This window comes from Phasianus colchicus, chromosome Z (genome assembly GCF_987193195.1).
Source record: "Phasianus colchicus chromosome Z, bPhaCol1.hap1.1, whole genome shotgun sequence".
In the NCBI taxonomy this organism is placed as follows: Eukaryota; Metazoa; Chordata; class Aves; order Galliformes; family Phasianidae; genus Phasianus; species Phasianus colchicus.
The window spans coordinates 68,412,872-68,437,565 of NC_143476.1; the positions used below are offsets into that span (position 1 = coordinate 68,412,872).

A 24,694-nucleotide genomic window follows, 5' to 3' on the forward strand; every position below is an offset into this window, starting at 1 on the left:
TGTGGGAGGGTTGCTATTTTTAATAAATGTCTGTTTTTGAAGGGCAGAAGGGAGTGAATTTGTATAGAATACTTGTCGTATCTTAGATTTCTTCAGAACAGAGGGACAAAAGCTGCTAAGAATCCCCAATCACATTTGCTTTCAATAAAATAAAATTGCACTAGTATTTGTAGGTATGGTGATTCACAGTGATTTTGCTCAGATTTTGTTCTAATGATTTCTTTTCTTTTGTACCTGAATAGAGGAAGAAATTAGCAACATGAGAAAGGAGCTAGAGAAGTATGGCATACAGATGCCATCTTTCAGTAAAATTGGTGGGATTCTGGCCAGTGAATTATCAGTTGATGAAGCTGCATGTAAGTAAACTCTTGTTTTGGTTCTGTTTTCTACTGAATAAACTGAAAGAATGCCAACAAAATACTGTTTTAATTCAATTATCTTGCCCATCTATCATGACCATCATCTTTTGATAAGTAATTAAAATGCAGTCAAGTTTTCATTGACCATTGCATTGTGTAACTGTTACGAGATCTTTTGCTATTTGTCCATCTGCGTTTCTGAGCAGAAAATATTTTTGTGCATGTCCATTGCATTTTAGGAAGTACTATCAGAAACAAAAAACTTCTTTCCATCTTTTGCATGTGTTTATTGTTTTGGTAGCTAGAATTGAAGAAGTGAGCTCTGTGGGTGAGCCCACACCAGAAAGGGTACAACGGGCTACTCAAGACAGCATATCTAGTGAAATTAAAATGTATCAATACGAAAAGGAGTGTGTTGAGTTGAGGAAAAACGAGCAACAACAGAACACCCTGTGTTATAATTAAGTGTTAGTGCAGCTTTCCTAAGCTTTACGAAGCAAAATAATTGAAATAAATTTATTTCTGATTTAGTGTGCTGAAGTTTCTAGATATGCACTTAAAGCATGCTTCCGTGTGTTGATTCACCTTATCACATATTTTGCAGCTTGCTGCAGCTGATTGCTGTGTACATTTGTGCAAAGCCAGATCTTAAAATACTCTCTTTAGAAATAAGGTTTGTTTTTCTGCTTTTTTTAGCAAACTTTCAGAGATTTAGTGATGACAAAACACTTTTTTTTTTTCCAGTGAGCTTCCTTCCTTCCCTGATGATGAAAGGACTGCAACTTCCTTCTCTGAAATCTTTTTATAGCATGTATACATCGTTTCCTTTAACTCTGGAAGAATTTCCAGCCCTTTATAGAAAATCAGTGTTTCCTGATGCTGGTTCTGTCTCTTTAGGCAGGGAGTGTGCTGCCAGTAATGTGCCCTGCCCCAGAACAGGAAGTGTCTGCCCTGGGAACCCTCACGCATCAGTGAGGATTGATGTGGAGATCCTGCTGCAGGAGGGCTATCATCCTGCTTCTGAAATGGAGAGAGCAAAAGGAGAAATAGGAAGTGAAACAACTGCTAATGCCTTTTGCTATGCTGTCAGCAACAGTACAAATCAGTCTGCAAAGAGTGCTCTCAAGTGCTCTGAAAACTTTCTTTTTTCCTAACTAACCATATTTTGTACCTCCAGGCTGCTCCTGCAGGTCCAGTCCATGTTTCTCATTGTTTCTCTTTGTTCACAACATCCACCAGCACAAGTTCACAGCTTTCCCAATCTTGATACTATCTGTTGTCCACTTGATACTGGATCCACTTATGTCAGAGGGACCTCTCATACAATACTGTGAGAGATTATATCCTTTCTGTGTATTTTTAGATGCAGATGCGGGGCTTTTGCATCTTCACTTTGCCCCTTCAGGCAGATCTTGGTCTGTATAGAGCTGAATGTCAAAGAAACCAGTGTGGCTCTCTGCATCTCCTCCATGCCAGCTGCTTATCATTAGAAGAGAATGTTGTACTGACTTGAGTTGGAGAAAACTGCTTTAGAGCAACTTTCTAACACCTGGGGAACATTTTTCCATTTGATGCTTCCTGTCATGCAGCTTTGGAAGTTATAGGAGTAGGGAGCCATTATGTTCGTGACGCTGTCTTCCCCAGTTGCTCATGGAGATCCTTGTTAGGAAAGGAGAAGGTTTATCTTGGACAGTTTTAGACATGGCATGTAGGGTTGTGCCCTGCTTAGAAAATCTTAGCTATGTTTTCTAGGTCACAGATTTCACTGCTTGAATTTTCTTTTTCCTGCATAAAATCTTTCAGTAGTACTTATTTTAAACAATAATTTGAGTAGTCGTATAATCATTTAGGTGTTGGAGAATACTTTTAAGATCATGAAGTTCAGCCATCCACTTAACAAGTCCACTGCTAAACCATGTCCTTAAGTATCATATATACTCATCTTTTAAGTGTCGATTTATAGAGACAAAGGAGCTTTAACTAAGGGAAAATACTTTCAATTGCTGCATGTTATTGCCTTCTAAATGGCATAGAACTTAAGTAACAAAACTCAACTCATGTTTATTCTATCAGCAAAATAGCAGCCCCTAGCTGGGAGAAGAAAACTTGGAACAGGCAGCTGTCAGGGTGTTACCAAAGCTGCTGTGGAGCAAATAGAATGTGTCTGTTGCTCCTGCCTAGGGGATGCATTACAATGGAATGTTCGAAGGAAAATATCAAATTGTTTTACACATATTAAACCATCATTTCAAATAAACTAGAACATAGTATCAATACTAAATGAATATGAGGAGTGTGTGATAAAGAAGGTTTTCAAGCTGGGACTCTAAAAGTGTCTGTGGTGATGTGAGTATCAGTCCTGGGACTGCACTGAAGGAACAGAGCTTGCATGCAGCAGCTGACTGAATGGGCTGGAACTGGACAAAGTTGGACAAGCTGCAGTTAATCTCATGGTCATAAATATACAGTTCTTGGATGCTTTTATTGCTACTTCTGTACTTAATGGAATTGTTTTATTGCCTTGCTACAAAAGCTAAGTGAGTTCCTGTTAATTAGTGATTTTCCACCATTAATGAAGAAATTTGTATTTCTGTTGTTAACAGCATGTTATCCACTTTTTCTTTTAAAAAAGAGGACTGAGGTCAAGGAATGATGTGAATGTTTTAATTGCTTCCTAAAATCTTTGTTTATTCTTCTAAATCTAGTGCATGCTGCAGTGATAGCAATTAACGAAGCTATTGAGAAGGGAATAGCTGAGCAAACCATTGCAACTCTGAGGAACCCAAATGCAATGCTGCTGAATGTGGATGAGGAACTTGCTCAGGACTATCAGAATGAGCTCTTTGATGCTAAAAGGAGAAAACAATCAAGTGCAAGACTTAAGGTAGTAGTATTTTATTAGACCTCACAGTATATATATTCCCTCTTGTTGCTTTTCATGCTGTAGTATTATCCTTTGAGAAGTAAACTAAATTAATTTTTAATATTAAAAAAGAAATGGACTAGGATAAGTAATGGTGATCTAACAAGCAGACAGGCAATTCTAGAAGAATATGGTTAGTATGAATTTTGACATAAGCTCAACTTTGACCAAAGGATAAAACACTGAATATCTAAAAATAGAAAATATATATATCTTTTTCCTCTATCCCTTAAGAAAAAAAAAAACAGATTTTCTGTTCAAAAAACAGAAGTGATGCCTTTTTTGGACATAAAATATAATCTCTTCCACAGATCTTTAATGTGACTGTATTTGCTTTGTTTTCACTTGAGAGCTTATGTTCTTGACTGCTGCAAAATGTTGTGCTGTAGCTATATGGGCACTTTCCAGAAGACACTTTAACTATTGCACAGCCATGTATCATACTATGCAGGTTCATGTGGTTACCAAATTCCTTCACAAGTGTATTCAGCAAATATTTCAGCCGATGCGATTTTAATGACTCCTGCTAATGGCTGTTCTCCCACAAAATTTTTGTTGATTGCTAACAATTTTGTTTTCTTAGAATGGCACAATCTCTGAAGAGGAGAGAGATGTCTATGAAGAACTGCTGACACAAGCTGAGATTCAAGGCAATATCAATAAGATCAACAGTAAGCCATTCAGGATCTTCACAGAAGTGTGCATGGTCTACCAGATTCCAGCTGAACGTGACTTGAACCCACAGGAACAAACAATATTTCTGTGGAAGCCTATAAAACATACAAAATATATTGTCTGTCTTTAATAGGTTTTCTTGCTGCTTTTTCTCTACTAATCTTTTGGGGGCTAATGTCTGTTGGTTTGTGAGTATTGCTACAAGGATTCCTCAGTTCAGAATCTAATCATTTTTGCCTGCTTTTTTCTTCACATTTCAGTTCCTTCTGTGTGCAGATTACTGTAAATTTTGACCCCCTCTTCTATATAGACTTGAAATATGTTCGTAACCTATTAGTTAGCTGTGTTAGCTGTGGTTAAATGCTCCCACATGGGCTCATGCAGAGCCAGAAGCTTTTTTTTTTTTTTTTTTTTTTTGTAGAATTCGTCTTCTAATACATAATCCCCGCTGGAGACTGCCACTCTGGCTGTCTTTTACTAAAAATGTGATGCTGACAGCCATGGGCTTTTTTTTTTTTTTTTTTTTTTTTCCCAAAAAGTGTGTATTTGCTGTTTTATAAGCATTGTTTTCATTTCAGTTCACATGGCTTTAGTCCAAGTGAATGAGGCTATTGACCGACAAGATGAAGTGGCACTGATGGCAGGTTTGAACCGTCCTGCTTTGAGCCTACTTGAAGTTCTGCCACAAAATTCCTCTTGGTACCTATTGCAATTGTGTCATTCTAAAGAACAGAAAATGCAGGTAATTTAGTAGAATGGCTACTATGCATCAGTTTTACTTTTTGATTTTTTTTGAAGCTGGCATAAACCAGAGAGAAATTGCCTTATTTTGCTTTCAGCGTCACTTAAGAAAGAGTTTTATCAAAGTTTTAGAATAACTACTGTACTAATCAATCCCAAAGAAGTTGCATTTGCTCCTAAGAGCACAATGCACTTTTAAGTATTCCCTAAGAAATCAGAAAGAAATTTGAGATGTGGCATGAAAGCCCTAGTAATGCTTGTTATATATGATCTTTAAAACTTGAATATAGCACAAGATAAAACTGAACAACAAACAAGTAAAAGCACTGGTGGAATTGAATTTCAGGGAGAAAATCACAGGGATAAACTAATGTTATGTGTACTGTGATATTCGTATTTCCTGTTCAGCAAATACACATTCAAATCCTAGTGTCCCATTGAGGGTTTTTGTCCCTTGTCTCCCAACATGCTTACAAGCATAATCAAATCTTTTTTTTTTTTTTTTTTTGATGTTAGATAGCAGGGGTTCCAAATATGCTCGACAAAAGTGAAATACAGAAAGAAGTTAGTGTTGCCAATGCAGAAGCTGAGGCTCACAAGCTTAGTGAGTAACTGTTTTAATACTCATTTTTTAGCATCACCATTTAATTATTTTAAGACGATTAATTCAATCCACAATTCTTTGCATGTAGACTCAGTTTCTTATTCTGAAACCATGTGCATTTTATTTTGTAACAGTTCTGAGTCATAATTGCCAAGTCACCAATCTGTGCTACATTGGATATACTCTTTTTACTTGAGGTAGCTAACATCTTTATTTGAATAACTTAAGCTACTGGTAACACACATTGGCTTAATGCAAATTACATACAGTGCATGGCTTGATGGCTTGCATAGCGTTAATCCTCACATGGGTGTGATGACCATTATTGTAGTATAAAAATAGAACAATCAAATAGAATATTTTGCAATCAATTGAAGAAATTTTTTCTCATTTTTAGATGCACATATCTGAATCTGATCTGTTCTTAGACTGAGAATGTCACAATACAAAGGCTATAAGATACAGTTTTTAAAAATATAGTTAAGGGGGTTCTAAATTTGCAGTGCATGAATTGCTTTGTTTAACTGAAAACTTCCCTGCTAGGAGATTCTGCTTTGTTAAACTGCTGTCATTTTGTGCTACAACTGAGCATGGCTTAGTGGCTGTTTTCTGTATTTCCAGTGCTTTGAATCTTGGCTGATTGCTTTTGTAATGCAAATTGAAGGTGGTACAGTGAGGTCAACCTAAGTCAGAAGCACGGCTTGACTTGTTAGCTCGAATGTTAGCCCGCCTTTGGTTGGTTAGGCATGGTGTTGCTTTGCTATGGAAGCTAGAAGGAAAATTGTGAGCTGTGAAAAGCAGCTACAGTGACTTGGAAAGCAACTCATTTCTCATGTTTAGTTTTGAAAGGGGATAGGGGAGAATGTGAATATTTTAGGATGTGTTTTGCAATCTGCATGTTTAGTTCATGAATTAGGGATTGACAGTTTAGTTACTGACTTAGTTCAGTTGTGGACTCTGAGTCTTCTCCTCTTTCATCTTTTCTCTAAAGAAGCATGTGTGCATGCAATAGCTTTGAGAGCCTTTACTGTCTCTAACCAAGGCTGCAGCCAAAAGGAAGCCTTTGAGAATAACAAGATTCATGCTTCAGAGCAATTGAGATAAAGAGGCAAAGAGCTTGTATAGATGGGCCTGCTTACTTAGAGGTTTTCAAAGTCTTAATCCTTTATAAGACCTAAGTGTTGCTGCATACATGAAAGGTGAATGGTATCTGCTGCACAAGCACTCTTGTATGGACTTTCAGCAGTCAGCAGTGACTAAAAACATTCCCTGGCTAAGAGGGTAAAAAAATAGATAAGGCAGAGGAAATGGGAATTATTTTGCTGATGGAAATGACATTTACATAATTGTCATTCTTTACTCTGCCATATGCACTCTAACCTTTAAAGTTGTTTCCCTTTGCGCAAGGCCAAGGTGGTACCTTGTGCAATATCTCCCAGGGTGTGTTCTGGCCCGAGTTTCCTCAGAATTGGCTCTTCCTGGTGTGCAATTACAGTCACTGACTAAGCTGGGGGTGTTGCTGGGTTGCTGCGGGTGCCCAGGTTGGAAGTGTTTCTCTGCTGGTGTTCAAATGTCCTGAAGTTCGTTCAGCCAAGTTGAAGCTGTTCAGGGATTTAGAAGGATTGTATTCTCTCTGGTGGTTTGTTTGACACAAAATTGTGAGCAATGGACCATTTCTAGACAGTAGTACTTGTGAAGAATGATCTTCCAGACTTCAATGGACAAGGGATGGAACAAATGCCTACAAGAATTTGCGTGTGTTTTTTTCCCTCACTTTAGGCACTGAAAAGCCCACCAGCAACCTTGTTCAGCAGATTTCTACCAGGCCTCCTGAAATAGAGTCACAGTTGTCATTGTTGCAGGACGTGCTTGTTCTAGATGGCTGAGTTAGGTTCTGCTAAAAGGAAGATGTGAGGGAGGAAATAAGAAGCAAGTGTTTGGGTTGAGGTGGGACTGGAGGAATTGGGATGACATACTGAGCAGAACAGAGAGACATTCCATCCTTCTGCCTCTGAGGACAGGTCAGATTCCTGCTTCGGATTAAAGGTATCATAGAGGATCCCTAATATCTAAAAGTCCGGAAGCTTTTTGTAGTCCTCCATTCAATTATTTGCTGGAAATCTTTGAAAAGACACATTCAGCAGATTATCTTAATCTGATACTTTTCTCCAATGACAGAAAATGATTTTCTTTGGGTAACCTGTCGTCTACATGGCATAAAAAAGCAAATGGCATATGGAAATTAATAGGTTTTTCTTTCCCTGCTGTTCTCTAGAACTTATAGCAGTTGACAATATCAATACTGCAATTCGTAACTGTGATCCTAGTAAAACACTGGTTGCACTGATGAAACCGGAGGCGCAGCTGCCTGTTGTTCACTCATTTGCTGCTGTTGTCTATCAGACTGAGCTGTTCAACCTCCAACAACAGAATGCTGTGGTAAGAGTGAAACGCTTATGACCTGCTCTGATGTTACATAGCCAAGCTGTGGAACAGCATAAACATAGCATGTTGTCATGTAAAAAATCAGACTTAATTCTCTCTCCATGGTGTTATGTGTATTGCATGACTGTTTTCAATTGAATTGGCAATACTGAATCACAAAAGTCATTTCTTGACACACTTTGCTCTGGCTGAGCTGTTGTGTTGCAACAAATGGACTTTTTTAATTGTTGCATGCTTACTGAGGACTAACCCTTTGTACATTGCATAGAAAAGTAATCGCCTGCCATGACAGTATGATCAGAAGAGATGGGACTGTGGGGCAAAGGGCCCGAAGGATGTGTAGCAAACAGTGAGATCTCTCAGTGGTGTGTTAATGTGACGTGTCTGTGACCAGGATACGTCTTAGCATTTCAGTCCTAAATCAACTCCACATCATTGATGGTATCTGGACTGTGTAACTCAGATTCATTACACTGCTTATTTAGCTTCCTCACTTGAGGTACATTATTATCCTACAGAATTACCTGGCACACGATGAACTGACTGTTGCAGTAGAAATGTTGTCAGCTGTTGTGTTGCTAAACCAGGCCTTGGAAAACAAGGACATCCAAATGATAAGGAATCACCTCAGAAATCCATGCATTGGCTTCAATAATCTGGAAGAGGAAAACTTGCAACGGTAAAAGTTCATTTTGTCTTGTCTAGAGGAGACTTGGCAACCTCTGCAGAAGGATAAGTAGGCACTTCACTAGGTGGGCTGTCCAGTGCTGGTGCCTACGAAGCTGAAAAGGATGCAGGATGATTATCTCTGACAAACGTTAATAGGGCAAAACATAACAAATACCAAACTGCTTAAGTGTCCCTAAGTGTAAGCCGTCACACAAATATTTGAGAGCAAGAGCTTATGCAAGGTGAAGGGAAGTATTTTCAGAAAGCAAACATTAAGACCTGACAAGAATTTTTGTGGAGACTGACATACAAACCAACTGTAGCTGGAAACTGTTAATCAGTAACTTCTTCACAGTACTGGTGGAGGATCTTTGGAATGTGATAATGTGCTTAATGCCTTAAGGTCGAGGAGACCCCTAGGACCCAGGCTAACTCTATTTTTTTCATTCAAGATTTACAAAGATCTTAAAAATGTAGTGCAGTCCTGCTTGCTAAAAAGCTGAGTATGTTACTGTGGCACACGTGCATGTCCAAAAGCTAAGTTAAATCCTGCATTTAGCTGCCAGCTGCTTGCACTGCCACATGTCTGGCTTTTCACAGCCATGAGCTGCTGCTGTGCTACTTTGCTTATCTGCGAGAGAAAAAAAAAAAAAAAAAAAAAGAAGAAAAAAGTTATCAGGCAGCTCTAGGGCCCTATTGTCGGGGTGTGGGCAGGTTCTGAACACCTGGCTGTGAATGGTGGAAATCTGAGCTCTGTTGGAGGGTGACATTAGGCAAAAGGGACAGCAGTGACCTGGTCGCTGAAGGTCTTCACCAGGGGACATGAATGTGAGAACAGCCCTTGACGCTGGAGGGAGAGCAAGTCAGGATAGGATAACTGGTTAGTTTGTGGGGTTGAGGGAAGAAAGGGTCTGTAGTGACTTGGAGAAATGGCAGAATGCTGTGAGGTGGAGCAAAATTAACATTCCACTTGGGTTCTGCTCATGTCAGAGAGTGCCGGTGGGAGAGAGAAACAACACTGTGAAAATAGATAGATGGGCCCCAAAGCGTCCAAAGATAATGATTTTGACTGATGGCCCTGTGGCCTGTTAAAGTTGTCAGTCAGTACAAATGAAACAGTGGGAATTAATTGGATTAAGGAATAAAATTAAGCCACAATACCATTATGTAAGTCTGGGCTGCAGGAAGAGTTAATTGCACAATGCCTAAAGGTAAAAGGTAAAGTAGAGCTAGAGAAATTTCTGTGAAGGAAATGCTCAGTGGCTTTCTACTGGTAGGCATGCACTTGTTAAGGAAATGTCTTTCCTAGAACATAAATCTTCAGTGGAAATACGACATAGACCTGAAAAATTGCATGTACTGTGGGGAAAAAACTCCTAATAACTATTAGGAGTTGCTAAGTTCTCATAAATTCTGTTATCTTCTTATGATAACTGAAATGAGAAAAAAAAAAATGAGATTATGACATATGAAGTTTAATACTTACCCGAGGAACCACCTTCTTACAAAAGATTTAATAAGTGGGACTCATTACTAAGCACTTTGTAAGTTTTCAAAATAGAGTGAATAAATCAATGGATTGCAGACCTTTTCACAACTATTAAACATGAACGTGCATCCTCCCACTTGGAAGTCTTTAAATGTAGTCTGCTGAATGCTGAGAGGACACATCAGAGCAGGAAATAATTCTTATCTATTTTTCTAGCAGCCACTCATTTCAGGACACAGATGAAAATAGGAGACGTATTTCATCTGATTCATGGTGGCAGCTGAGTATTTTAATCAGGAATATTAAAATTATTTAACTTGCATGTACGAGTGCTGTGAAGGTTTCCAGCACGACTTGGTCTGTGATCCTTCTAAAAAACGTTGACTTAGGCTACAAAGCCTGTGTTTGGAGGACATTGATTTGTGTGTAGAGGAGCGTTATTCATGTCTTCTCTCTTTCTATGGCCCATCATCCTCCATGTGCAAGATGCAAAGTTATCTTCTGAACAGGAGGGGCTGCTACCTAATACTATGAGAGCGGATATTCTGCTATTTGAGTTAGTGCAGTGAGAAGTGGGAAACAGTCTCTCCCAAATTCATCTGTGTTATCACACAGTAAAGGATCTGCCCCACTTTGCCACTTTCCCTTAGGGGCAAAATGGGGACTGAAGCAGGCTTCTGTTCCTGATGGCTTCCTATCGGAGAGGATATAAAATAGTCCGGGACAGATGGTGAAGAAAAAAGCCATCATGTTTTGCTATTATTTTCTGTCAGGAAGAATTAAGGAAAAACAAATCATTTAAAAGTCACCTAATGAGCAGAAGTATTTGAAATTTTTTTCTAAGAGCTGTAAGGCTCACCATGCACTACATTCCTGCCTCTGTAACAGAACTTGGGTAGGTCACCAGGTTGCATGATATATTTTTTTCTCCTGAGGTTACTAGAAAACTTGAAATTTTCTGGGAGTTAAACACAATTGATAACATAAAATCGTAGTGGACTGTGGCAGTGACCCTGAAAGTACTGATATCTCCTGCTTAAGATAGTATCTGGGGGAAAGGCAGCCACTTCCTGAAATGATATCATCATCACTCTGCCAAGAAGGCGGCTTTGGATTAGCATGTAGGGTTAGTTTTTCACATACCAAAACACGTGTGACCAAGAAAGCAGCTTGTATGTTTGTATAATTTCTGGCAGGAGATGAGTTGGTCTGATAATCATTCATTGAAAAGGTCAATAAATGATGGATGATACATCTGACTAATTCTTAATGGCAATTTACCTTGTGTATGAAATACACTTATGTATTTTATATCTTCTTATAGTTATGCTGATACACTATTGTCTATTAAGTCAGAGGCTTCATCTCAAGGCCAAGATTATTTAAGCTGGAATGATATCCAGAACTGCATTGACATGGTTAATATGCAAATTCAAGAAGAAAATGAAAGTAAGTAATTCTTCCTATACATTGGTGGCAGAGATGGTAGTCTGGTCCTCAGGGCACACATTTCTGTGCTAAATGGCCTTGCACAGACTCTGATCAGTAGAGAAAGCTGTTAATTTTGAGTGGCTGTTGATCTGTAAATCCACTTGAAGTATTCCTTGTTATGTTATATCTGGTTCAAATGTATCCTCGGATGCCTACCATCGGCAGCATTACAAATGCTTTGGTTCAGAATACTTGTCAGTATCATTCAGTATTTGAACTGGATGATCTCACTGCAGGGATTTTGCAGAAATTGTAAGCCAAGAGTGTATTGGAGGATAGGGTCAGAAAATAGGTAACATCCTATGAAAAACCATGTTTGGTTAAGTGATTTCCAAGCTCCTGTTTTTCACCAGAGTTTGTAGTAACTGCAGGAGTACAACAGTCTGTCCTGCTCTCCTTTCACATAATTTGATTTCCTATCTGAAAGAAAAGTTCATTGTGTACGCTCTAACATAAATGGTTTTGGAGAATATTTCTTTCATTTAAGTGTGACTGTATGGCCCTAAAATTTTGATATTAAATTAAATGTGGTCATTTGGGCTTCAAAAGTGCTAACAGACTGAAGTCTCTGCTGGATATAGATGCATTTTCCATAAAATTTGAGGCTATTAGCTACCCTCTCCTTAATGCTATCAGCACAGTGCACCCTGCTTTGTTTAGCAGTGGTAAGAGAAGAGTCTTATTATGGAAATACAAAAACTGGCTGTGTTGTTGCTTCTGAACAGGGAGATGAAGGCGTCTTGGCTCTTCTGATGCCTATCCAGCCTACCATCTTTTGATATCCTATCCCAGTATGGGATATAAGTGTATTTTTTTCAGTGGGCACTTTTTGTGACTCTCTGCTTCACTGGAGTCATGAATAGGTGAAAAAGGCCTTGAAATAGATGTTTCTTCTTTAGCAATCAGTCACTAATGGTGAGAAAGTTTGCATGTAGTTTCAGTGGCACAGCCTTCTGCCCAGAAATCATTGATAGGGCAGAGAGGGCAGGAAGAAGGCTGTGTGGCTGCCCATTCCTGCCTTAGCCTTCATGAGGGCATGGATCCTGGACCCACCAGCTCTGGATGGCGTGGCAGAAACATGGTGAGAGATTATCAGCTGCCAATGTAGATGTCATCTCTCATAGGTCATGAGAAGCCTTTGGCCAGTGATCTTGTGTTGCAGCTTGACTTTAGGGCAAAATCTCCCCAAGCAGTGCATCTCCACACTGTTTTGGAGAGGGAATATATAGTCACTTTAAATGAGAAGTCTTGACAACTGAAGAAAGTGAGTCATAGGTTTTATTAAGCACGTTGTGTGATGTGGCTGTAGTCCTCAGTGTCCACAGGTCTGAACAAAATCAAGCTGATCTCATAAGATCAGCATTGTCAGTTTGATTAGAGGAGGTGAAGTTTAAAGAAATTAGGTTAAGGTTCAACATAGTGTTGTAACTTGTAGGTCAGCATGTACGTAACCTCTGAAATTAGCGTTTCAAGAAGTCTAATTCTCAACCACTCAACAAGTCTGGAGTCTTTCAGCACAGCCAGCCAGTATGTTGATGCACACATAGATACGGTGTCCACTATTTCTTTAAGCTTCTCAGAGCCCTTTGTGCTTGCTGGTAAAGTAAATTTTCCTTTTTTTTTTTTTCGTGAGGGTAAAATTTTCTGTGGAGAGATAGGTTCAGTGGAATGAATAAGTGTGGCAGAAAGGAAATCTGTGGAAGTGAATATCTTCACACAAATATCTGAAGAAAATAATTTTAAGTTAGTTGCTCTTGCTGCCTCTGCTTCTTGTTATTGATTTTTCTTTTCTGTGTGTTACTGCTTTGTTTGTATCTGTTATGTGATAGGCTGTATCTCTTCAACAAATACACTTGTAATAAAATTTCTGTTTCATAGGAATTATTGCAATTGACCACATTAATGAAGCAATTGACCAAGGAAATGCTGAAAAAACTCTAGAAGCTCTACTGATGCCCACAGCCAAGCTGCAGGATGTGAGACCAGAAAATGCAAAGCATTATCAGGATGTTCTGCACCATGCCAAAACACAGAAACGCAAGGTTAGAGCTGTTGCCTCTTGTCAGAACTGAAATGTCAATTCTTTTTATTTACATGTGCTCTTGTCCTGTTCCCGTAGTCTTTGGATTAGTTGTACGAATGATATAAGCTGGAGACAAGAAACAAGCACTGAGTAGTTTTCTACTACATCTTATTCTGATGGTCACAGGAGATTAATTATCAATTAATTAACAGTAAGATACCTTCTCTATCTGTTAGGTATTTGTGTAAGGATCTAGTTAATAGAGATAATTAGGCAGGCAGTTATAATATAGGTGGAAATTGAGGCTTCTGCTAGAAAGTACTCAGTCATGCTGAGGAGATTACTTCCTCTGGGAGCTCTTTTGCTGAGAAGCCTCCGTTACTGAAATCTGAAGGTCTGTAGTAGTGGTGTTTCTGTTCTGCCCTTGTCATGCAACAACACACTTCCTGTCTTGTACATGCCTTCAGCTTCAGCCAATCTCGGCAGGATGCTTGTATCGGCTTCCTCAAAAACAGTGCCCTGGTTAACATCACAGCTTAGAGAAGCATAAACACAGATCAGCCTTACAACTTGCAGGATTTGACTGAAGGGAAGATTAGCTAAAGCTCATAGCCCAGCACATAGAATATTCCCAGTATTTCAAGACGTCTAAAATTCACATGATGCATTCTTAATGTCAGCTGGAAAAAATCCCTGCACAATGACTTGTAGAAACACTTCCCAGGTATTTTGCCACCTCACCTGCAGTACCTGCTATGAAAACATGTGCTTCTGTCATCCACTGGGAGAGCTTTTGAACTGGGTGTTGCAAATCTCAGTCTTGCTTGTGTTCTCCCATAACATCAGGTTTCACTAATTACTGGATGCTGAAAAGTCTCCTCCCTTGCTGTGTGCTGGCTGTTTCATTTGTAGTCCTTTGACAAATACTTAAAACGTCTGTTTTTATGTAATGATTTATTAAAAAAACCAAACAACTCTGTTTAGGGAAAGAGCAGGGTGCTGTACTGTATATGTTCCCAAAATAAATAATTCAGATGCATTAATTTGAGTTACTCCTCTAGCTGCTGAATAAGAATATGGATATCACCTTCTTAATATATGATTTAGATTGAACTTCTCCTAAAAACAGAATTGAAAAGACTGTGCAATGAACACTAGTCTTCATCAGCCTTTTACTTTTTTGATCCCTGTTTGTAATGCAGATTGGTCTTTAGCTGTATTTAACATGTTGTAAGAGTGAGTTGTGGCATAAGGGAGTACTTGATTTACAACAGTTAGATAGGTTTGACTCTGAACTTCCTGTGTTCCTCAGTGTCTGGACAACAGATGGATTGAAACTGCTGGCTTGTTCTGACTGTGCCATTGTCACGTCCCTCTGGCTGAAGTGGCCTCAGCTATGTAGAATCTAGTTCCTATAACAGCTAGATGACACCTACTTGCTCATCACTTGAAAATACAAATATGGAATTCATTTATTCCTGTAACTTTATACAGTTGCTTCTAATTGTTCTCACAACCATTTCAAATCAAGCGTGTTCAAGTCTCATTGAAGAGAAACCCTGTGTTTAGGAAGTGTCTTCTGGATACCTGAAATGTTAAACAGATGTGCCATACTTTGATATGCTTCATGTGTTGTGTAATTTTGTGTGACAGACACATGGACTTTACAATTAAGCTAGCATTTTTGTTGTTTGCGGTCAGTGGTTAATATCTGGATTACTTAAAAGTCATAGTTAAATGATGTGCTTGTTGAAGGAATGACACGATTTAAAATAAATTAGGAATCAGCAGAAATTGAACAGGTAGAGCCTCACCAGATCTCTTGGAAGGACTTCCCATTTTCCACTGCAAATTACTTTATTTTTTAAGTTTCTCACAACACTCTCATCAAGTAGTTTTTATTTGTCTTACACAGTTAGTTACAGGTGTCCACCAACAACCGAGCTTATTTTGTAGGATCTTATACTTTGCATTTGTAGGTCTTGAGCTTCTATAAATGTAAAGATAACCATTTGCTTTACTAGCATGGACAATTAATCACAGCTTGCTTCAGTTCTTGTAACACTAATTGTTTCCTGTGAGGATGTGGAAATATAGAGGATACTACAAAATAGTTTTCCTTTTTCGCTTACCAAGCAAGAATAAAGCATGCCTGGATTCACAGTGATAAGGGTTAGCCTTCAGCAGTCCTTGTGGGTTGTAGGAGCACGGGTGCTGACACAGTGGAAGAACAAGTCTCCAGAGCAAAGCTGGTTAAGCAGCCTCAGAGGAGATGCTTCCTTGGAAGCATGTCAAGTTCTGCTTTTAAGGCTGTGGATTTTGCTGCACTTCCAACCTAATGGGACTGCAACTCTTTATTTCTAATATCTAGGGCAGAATCTGCTCTTAGCTGTGTGCCGTAATGCTTCTCCAATGCTCTGTAGCTCATGAACAGCTAGTGCTTTTACTTGTTCCTGTTCCCACTGTATCAAATGCTCACATTCACATTAGTCCTGCAGTGACTGTGGGCACAAAGAACATATAAAGTGTTTCCAAGTCAGGAATGGGCCTTAAAAGTGCTGGATGGATTCCTCTCTTGTTCTGTGGTAACTGATATTATAGGGTCTTCTCTGTGACCATGAATTTGATCTTCTCAGAAGGAAATTCTCAGCTGCTTCCCTGAATCTAGGTAGATTCACCTGACATTGTAGCACACACAACAAAATTATAGAGAAGTATATTTGAGGATGCCTCTTATGTGGGGTTTGGAAGTAGTAAATTTCACTGAGATCACGATTTAACAACCTTAGATTTTTTTATTTTTTTTTTTTTTAGGTTTAATTGTCAAATCTGAGGTTTATTGCTACCTGGGTTAGTACTATACAAAATCATAGTTCTAATAGTATAAATATAGAATAAAATTCACATTTCCCTGGTTATTTTAACCATTGTTAGGTATATATTGGACTGACTTCGTATTTTTGACATTAGAAAATAAAGGAAAGGATCAAGACAGCTGTTTAAGCTGCTAAGGCATAAAGCTATTAGATAAAAAGAATACAAATTGTCTGTATTGTAGTAGTAATAGTTGATATGATGGATAATAAGAATAATATTGCTTGGTACAAAGCAAATAGCAAAGATGGTAAGGATCAAAAGACTGACTTTCACATACCAGAACCACTCGTGAGTCTTGAGCGTTCGTATAATCGAAATATAGCAGAAAATGATGATTGCAAGAGGCATTAAGAATCCAAAGATAGCTAAAGAAACATAGTAGTAGAACTGGAAGGAAGATATAGTTTCACAGGCACTGTGCACATCATGGCAGGTGTAAATGCCCAGTTGTTTCACATAATAGGTTTGCTGCATTATGCAGAGTGGGAGCATGTACAAAAAGACGATGGTCCACACAGTGGCACAGACAGCAATGGCATAGGTGCGTTTTGGCAGGCTCTTGTAGGTGAAAGGGTGAACGATGGCCACATAGCGACTGACACTAATGCATGTGAGCAGCAGAATGGAGCAGTACATGTTGCCATAAAATACCACGGTTGTAGTTCGACACATAATTTCTCCAAAAATCCAGTTGTTCTTGTTGATATGGTATGCTATTTTGAATGGCAGCATGATGCAGAAGAGCAAATCTGAAACAGCCAAGTTTGTGTAGAGAATGGCAGTGCACACAGACCGGATTCTGAAGAGCAGCATCCACAGAATGATGGCATTAGATGGTACACCCAGTAAAACAGCACTGAGGTAGACAGTGGGTATTAGCTTGGTGCTCAGAGAACTAGTCAGGTATTCCAACGTGGTGTTGTTCACTTCTGTTAAAGTGGAGTCATTATACTTCTTCAAAGAACTTTTGTTTTCCTTGACATGGATTGTCTTTGTCTCCCCTTCTATAGCATGAGGTGGGATGTAATCATAATCTCTTGGTGAAATTCCACGGAAAGTCTTGATAAGAGACACAGTTTTAATTGCAGAATCATTCAGCGAAGACTCTAAAGTTCAAAAAAAAAAAAAAACCAAAAGAACTGTTAGAATAGGTGAACTACTGGATTAGGAACATAATTCACCTTCAAGTAAGGAGAAAGGTAAACCTTTCTATCTGAAAAACAACTCGTGTTTAGAAAGTTTGGTGGCGCTCCCCATTGCTTGGTTGTTCAACTGTGCTCAGGAGCAATCTTTGTTTACTTGTAATTTTGAACCCAACCTTTAAAATATAGTGTGAATGTAATGTTAAACTGATTTTTTCCTGCTTATGAGGTGCTTTCAGTCATCTTCATCAAAATTGTCCAACACTAGTTTAAAGCTTGCCTTGTAGGGTTTTTTTGCAAGGTGGCAGCAGTGTTGGTAATTTGTTATATAAGAAGCAACTTTGATCTAGACTTGGTAAGAATTTCCAAGCAAATGGTAGTGCTATCCTTGTCACTTAGTGAATGAAATACATGACTGAAGAAGATGGAAAGAGCACTGCCTTGCCTAGCATAGGCTGGAAATTTTAAATTTGAAAATAATTCTAAAAATAATTTTGGTCTCGTGTACCAAATTAAAGTTATGTTTTTGTATTAGATTCTCACTAACACAAACTAAGACCTTTCAGCACCTCATACATGAGCAACGATGGTCCCGAAAGCTGAATGCAAGACTGATGTTAGATCAAATTCATTGGAAGGTGAATAGAATTTCTCATGCACCAGGAATATTTTTTGAATCAGTAAATATCATGACTTGTGAGCAAAGCCAGTGATGCTGGTTACTTCTACTGATGCATACTCCTCAGCACTTAGTAGAGAGCTTTGTAAAGGCATCTACATTTCTTACTGAAGTATGAATGTGTTCCACACATGGTCTGAAAGTATTTTGCAGAATAACTGTTGCAGAATGAATAGCTGTGTAAAGAATTTTTGCATTAAAAAAAAAAAGTCTTGGCTGTGTTTAATGCCAAAAGACTTCATGCAAGGCACAGAGCATGGATCTTGAAACTGAAATTCAGAAGCGAGTTGAAATTTGCATGAAAACCTGTGGGTGCTTCCAGATTGAAACAAAATATGGAAAATAGCTTTATTCAAGCTCAGTGCTGTGAATCTGGCAGGTTTTTGGTAGAACATTTAGAAATCATGATTAGTACGCCTCTACCCCTTTTAGTAATTTTCTGGGTGTTTAATAAAAGAATAATTTTAGCCGCTATTTAAAAGGTAGGTGCAAGTATGCATATCTGTTTTATACAAAACATAGTTTTTAACATAGCTTCATTTGAAAGCAGCTACCATTTTAGTTTAATTAAAAACCAACTAGGCTTACTGTTCAATCATTTCAGTGATTTTTGTTACAGCAGTTCTCAGAAAATTTCCTTCTAATAATGCAGTCTGAGGCTGCAGTTCTGTTGAACATTTCAAAGCGGAAGGAACGTGACTGTACAGGTTAAAGTGTATCATCTCATCACAGAAATATGATGTGTTTTCAGAAAGGAAAGAATGATCCCTTAGGTAAAAACCCCTTACTGAAAGTGACTGGGGAAAGAGGAAGGTAGTCCAAGGTATCACTAAATGGAATGAAATTCTGCCTAAAGTGAAACTTGCTGGAGTATAGTAAAATGCAGCAGTGTGCACAGCCCATTTAAGCCACTAAAGCACCAGTGTTATCAAAAAGCAAATGTTATCTTCTAAAATGGAAAACTTATACAGAAAGTAGGACTGACCTGTTGTAAGAGTTGATGTTAGAGAGAGCAGTCCAGTGAAAACCAGAATCTTCATTGTAGTCTGCTAAATCCAGATACCAAAAAAAAAAAAAAAAAAAGGCAACACGGTTTTAGTTCATCTCAGTGCTGTTGGGAGGGGATTTTCTTCCCTCTGTAAGGCACTAAGGCACAATTGATCTGTTCTCCCAAAGCATCCTGTAGGCATGAGATTTATGGCAAGGAGCTAGTTTGTTCTTTGTCTACTACAGCAAGAGGGTGTGACGTATCCAAATATGCACACATGACTCAGTTTCAGCCTCTGCCCAACACAGAGATTAAATTGCTTTACAGCAGCAGTTTAACTCCTAATTTACCACAGCCCTGAAGATGATGGCAGTAAAGGGAAAAGGGGAGGTTCAGATGGAATTTCTACGTACAGGTATCTGGGGAAAAAGGTATCTTCTGGAAAACCGTTTACTAAACACTCAGAGGTCACACCCACAGACCAGAAATTCTGTACTCCTGAACTTTGTACACTTCTTGGGGAGAGGCCAGAAGTGGGGAAGAGTGTGGTGATCTTGGTTTAGAAAATGCAGAGATGAAAGTAAACCACAGGGATACACATATGCCTTAAGACAACGTTGCTGTGCTTCAGCTCCTCTGCATCCACCTAACAACCAGCTGTGACTGCATCCCAGCCCAGCTGCCTGCTCTGGCAGGCCACTTACCCCCTTTTGCAGCCTCTCAAAGTTTTACCTCATTTGCTGTTTTGTTGATCTCTTCCTGTTCCTCTGCCTGTGTGGGTGTTTTCTGTTGTTTTTTTTTTTTTTAAATTTGCTTCCATATTCTTCTCCCACCACCTCCACCTAAGCCAAGAAACAGTGGCTAGCTTCCAGAAGACAGAATTATTGTGAGTTCTGGTCCAGCTTCCAAGTTAGTGGCAAGACTCAGCATAAACAGGGCTTGGCTCCAGAACAAAATTTGTATCTGTTTTTGTATTTAATGTGCTGAAACTGAACACCAGATAAGAAATGCTTCTCAGTTTCGCAATTCTTCGCTATAAATTCAGTCATGGTGTGGGAGTTGAGTAAATGCACACTCGAGGATTAACTCTAGCTTTCTACTACACTTGTGTGCATCCACTGTCATGCAATTGCCTGATTCTACTTGACTTTATTTAAATATTCTAGTATGTGTTTACACAGATGATGGAAACAGGGTTTTTTGTGCCATTTTTTATCCAATTTTCTTTGCAATTTCTATGGATAATATATTTATCAGATTTTTGACATAGAGTTGGTCCCTATGACAGTGATATCCATTGTGAAGATGGTTCTTTGCCTTCCCAGGAGCTGTTTGACTTTGTATCTCTTTCTGGTTTTTATTTTCCATTATGTTTATGTATGTATATGTGTATATGTTCCCAGATTTTGATTGAACCAGTACGTTGCTGTTTTGGTCGTCATCAGTTTCTTATAGATCTCTCATGCTTACTGCTTCTGTGAACAGAATCTAGTGCTGCACAGAGCTTCATAGGATCCCACCTGTGCATCCCTTGTGCCAGCAGTTTTTGTTGCAAACTTCTACCTGTGGCTGTTAAAGCTGTTAATGCCTGCATTCTTCTAGACATAATCTTGTCCATTGTAGCCATAGGCTGGAAGTATAAGGATAAGGATTATCTTGTAGGAAGCACCCTCTCTTTTATTTTGCATACGAAGTCATGATGCAGGGTCAGCCTGTAGAAAGTGAGACCTGCTCTGCCACTCAGCTCCTGCAACGTTTGTCACCCGAGCTTAGTTATCTCTGCTAAATCTGAGCTGACTTTTTATGCCAGCTTTTGCCAGCATTTTGTTGTGTAGCCCTTATTCACACACTCTTCTCAAACAAGGGCTTTGGAAAGAAAACCAACTTCCTATGTGCTACTGGTGCTACTATCACAGGGCAGGCTGATATTTGCGTTTATTGAATGCTTCGATTACTTTGCTTATGTGTTATGGAAATGGAGACATTTCCAGCTCTACTTAAAATTTCTATTCATCTAGCAGGATGGAGTCTTCTGTGTGTGAAAGCTTTGAGAACTTTTGTTTGAGCAACAGTTTAATCTACTCAGCAAATAGAATACGAGCTTGTTTTACTGTTCATTTTAAGTGGTCGAGGGCTTTGTGAAGGGAGTTTGTGTGTTAGCTCCATCAGTATGTTCAAATACAATTTTTTAATTCATTTTTGTAAGGCATTTCTCTATCCCTTTTCCAGGAAACCCAAGATGAATCAGCGGTTCTGTGGCTGGATGAAATACAAAAGGGAATCACTGATGCCAATAGCAATATAAAAGAAGCTGCAATCTGTAAGCATTAAGCTTCATCTGTATTGTTCTTGTTCTTAGTCTTGGTCTTGAAAAACTGAAGTTGATGATTCTTTTTTTCCCACTTCAGGGAAGTGCAGCTACCTTTTAGATACACTGAAAGAACAAATGAATATTCTTTGTCACACTGAAATTAGGGTGATTTATGTCTTCAGGGCTATTGTTGGCTTTATCTGTGATTACACAGGTTAATGGGTCCAACATTTCCAGTGTCAGAGTACTTTCATGTAACTGTTGAAACAGAAGGAAATGAGGATGGGAAGATGTGTTCAAGAGTTCATTTTGCTTCTTTAAGACTAAATATATGTACCTTGATGTAGTAAATCTTTCAGAATTTTCTCTAACAACTTGTTTCTATGTAATGCCTTTTATTAAATGCTAGCAAATAAAGATTAGGAACATATACTTCAAAATACTTTAAAATTACGTAGAAACATATACTTAAAAATACCCAAATACATATGCTTTAAAATACTTTAAAAGTATTTAAAAGAAATAAAAAAGAGCACTCAGGCTTTTTGGAATAGTGCATATTTTTATAGCCTCTGAAAAGGAGGAAATGTGTAGGGAAAAATGCTGAGGTGCAGTCTGTCAGCACATTGTGTACAAGATGAACTCAATGCCTTCTGCGAGTGTAATATAACTAATTTTGGTAAAGTACCTGTAGTGTGTAATTACTTTGGGCTGGCATAGACCTGACGAGGTTTTAAGCTTCCGATTGGTCTGGGTCACCTCCTGCTTGAACTGTCTCCAGTTGCAGATGGGATGAGACTGTGCCACCTTCTTTTGCACCCTGAGAGGTTAAGTACAGCTGCTGTATTTAGCCTTCATTAATGCAGTGCTGCCATTTGTTTACTTATAGGCTGGCTATGTCAGTATTAGTACTTTGAAAATTGTGGGTGGAACAAAACAAAACAAACATGGCCAGCTATTGCGGCATTAAACCTCCTATCTACTACAGTACTATCTGTACTACAGAAACAGCCAATGTAATGTTACTATTTTTGATCTGCCGTCCTAATTCAACCAGTGAGATGTACTGAAGACACTTAGCATCAGTTACACATCTAAGAAAATCATCTGGATTGTGTTTGCTGGGACAGGGTCTGATGCACTTATGTATTCAGTAGAGCTGATACCCACTTTTTCCACAAAAGAAGGTTCTTTTCAATGCTATCCAAAGGCATGAGAAAGCCTGAGGAAACATCTGGGCGCAGGGGAGGGAAGGAAATGCATAGCTTATAAACAGATGTGAGCTAAAGAATAACTTGAAAACATGCCTGTTTGTGTCTACTGCTGTAAGAATCTTACAAACAGATCACATAAATTGCTTACAGAAATCATTTATTATCCGTATATCAGTACCATGTGATACTGCAAATGATAACCATAGCTCTGCTACCAGTTGTTGCAGTGAAGCTTTCCTTTGTGTAATCCATGCCACTTTTCACAGTAAATACATAACTTTTCATAATCTATTATGATTAGTAGAACTGTTTTAAGAAGTCCCTGTTGGAAAGAAGTACTAGAATCCTGTGCTCTGCCCTCCAGGTTGAAATGAAGCAGTGTCTGAATAGCGCATTCGTCAGAAGTGCTCTAGGATTTTGGAACTAAAAACTGAGATTTCCCCACGGCACAGAACCTGATACTTGCTGTAATAAATGCATCCTGTTTTGGGAAGTTAACATGTTCTGTTCACATAGTCTAAACTTAGAAAGCTCAGCTCATTACTTGAAAATGAACTTTTATTTTTAACTACCTCTGAGAAGTTGCTTTTGAAAGGCAAACAACTTCTACCCCTCCCCCTAAAAACTTGTGTACAAATGTAAAGGCAATGTAAGTCTTGTTTTTGTTTCACTCTGGACTAATTTTTTTTTTTTTTAGATTTCTGCAGTAAAGGGAATAGCAGTCACATAAGAGGGTATGACCAATGACAGTGGAGGAGTTTTGAACACTCCTCAAGTAATTGTAGTGCTTTAAATAAGCATTTTATACTGTATATTACAACTTTTCAAACTGTTGCCTTTACAAACCATCATGCCAGTAGAATGCTCTGTATCTTTGTTTAGGAAGACGTCTTTGGTGAACACTTCTTAATTCTTTGTGGTGTTTGCTGTGCAATTTTTATCATCTTATTTTGTGTCTCAAATCATTTCACCCATTGTAGTCCTTGTCCAAGTGGAGTCAAAATGAGATTGGCAGAATATTATCTGCGTAGCATGACAGCTTTCAGAAAGAGATATCAGCACAGACCTTCAGCCTTAGACGGGAAGGGGCTGTCTGTTGAAGTAGTGCCTGTCTTGGAAAAGCTGTGTTATAGAAGAGAGCTGATCTTTGGCCCCATTGAGAGCTCAGGCTTATCACAGCGGGCAGCTGCATCTTTGTGTATTTTTGCTGCTTAGAGGGAGGATGGGTGCAGAAGAGCCCTTCGCTGTGCTGACCTGCTGAAGGAGCAGGTCTCTGTGCTGCCTGATTAGGATGGCTAAGGTTCACATAACTCCTAATGTTACAGGACTGTGTGGGCCTTAATTAGAGCAGCAGCAGTAGAGTTAACTGTTAGCACATCAGTGCAAATGATTCATTTCTATTGAATTGGTATTTTCTCCATGCTGTTCCTTCCTTATGCTCTCCTGCTAAAATAAAGGCATCATTATTTAGAAGATGACAAAAAGCCAGGCAACAGGGGATCTGCAGAAATAATGGTTAGCTGTGTTGCATGTACTTTTGTGTTTTCCAGCACCTCCAAAAAAGAACACAAATATTCAGTTACTAGTGACCAGAGCTGAGAAAGTGGGTGGGAACATATATGACTTGGGCTGAGCCATCTTGGCCAGCATATAATGCTGCAGCTAATGTACTGCTTCCCTAGTTCTTCACTGCTGAGGCTGTATGCCTGGGCACCATCATACCATGGCTGGGCATGACTTACTACAGCCTTCTGGGAAGCATGTGCCTGGCACAGGGCTCTTTTTTTGAATCACAAAAACATAGCAGGATGCGATCTGGTGGAGGTGCAGATGGTAGTGGTGTGATATTGTATACTCCCTTTGTTTCTGAGCTGGCTGCCATGTTCTGTGGAGGCAGATCTGTTTCTTTGTCAGACAAAGCTGAGTATAATCATTCCACTTCAGTCAAACCAACCACCGAGGAAAACTGTTTTTTGCTGAGATGGTGTCCTGCTAGCTGAGTCCCACAAAGTGCCTCCTGCATGTAAGCCAGGACTTACTTCTGACACTGAGCAGCTTTTGTCA

The 24,694-nt window shown here is 39.0% G+C and overlaps 2 protein-coding genes across 8 annotated transcripts in view; one reads left to right on the plus strand and one right to left on the minus strand.

Annotated features, from left to right (window-relative positions):
- Positions 1 to 24,694, plus strand: part of IQGAP2 (IQ motif containing GTPase activating protein 2) — a 115,901-nt gene that overhangs the window by 66,770 nt on the left and 24,437 nt on the right. Inside the window, exons 7-16 of one of the 7 annotated variants that reach the window (XM_031610136.2) lie at positions 243 to 356; positions 3,065 to 3,246; positions 3,866 to 3,953; positions 4,536 to 4,699; positions 5,215 to 5,302; positions 7,578 to 7,741; positions 8,266 to 8,426; positions 11,230 to 11,354; positions 13,275 to 13,438; positions 21,335 to 21,425. In XM_031610136.2, coding sequence (XP_031465996.1) covers positions 243 to 356; positions 3,065 to 3,246; positions 3,866 to 3,953; positions 4,536 to 4,699; positions 5,215 to 5,302; positions 7,578 to 7,741; positions 8,266 to 8,426; positions 11,230 to 11,354; positions 13,275 to 13,438; positions 21,335 to 21,425 — 1,341 coding nt within the window. The remainder of the gene's footprint in view (positions 1 to 242; positions 357 to 3,064; positions 3,247 to 3,865; positions 3,954 to 4,535; positions 4,700 to 5,214; positions 5,303 to 7,577; positions 7,742 to 8,265; positions 8,427 to 11,229; positions 11,355 to 13,274; positions 13,439 to 21,334; positions 21,426 to 24,694) is intronic. The other 6 variants (XM_031610137.2, XM_031610138.2, XM_031610139.2 and 3 more) reach the window with 6 other exon arrangements.
- On the minus strand, positions 13,454 to 20,405 carry F2RL2 (coagulation factor II thrombin receptor like 2). Its single transcript, XM_031610141.2, has 2 exons — positions 19,103 to 20,405; positions 13,454 to 17,402 (listed from the first exon to the last, which is right to left on the minus strand). The coding sequence occupies exons 1-2, from the start codon at positions 19,155 to 19,157 to the stop codon at positions 16,321 to 16,323; spliced, it is 1,137 nt and encodes a 378-aa protein (XP_031466001.1). The 5' UTR covers positions 19,158 to 20,405; the 3' UTR covers positions 13,454 to 16,320.

Bases quoted from the DNA above. Each gene is read 5' to 3' on its own strand.
- F2RL2 (XM_031610141.2), bottom strand. From the start codon at position 19,157: ATGAAGATTCTGGTTTTCACTGGACTGCTCTCTCTAACATCAACTCTT. The intron at 17,403-19,102 runs GTCAGTCCTACT...TTTGAACTTTAG, and splicing joins AACATCAACTCTTACAACAG to AGTCTTCGCTGAATGATTCT.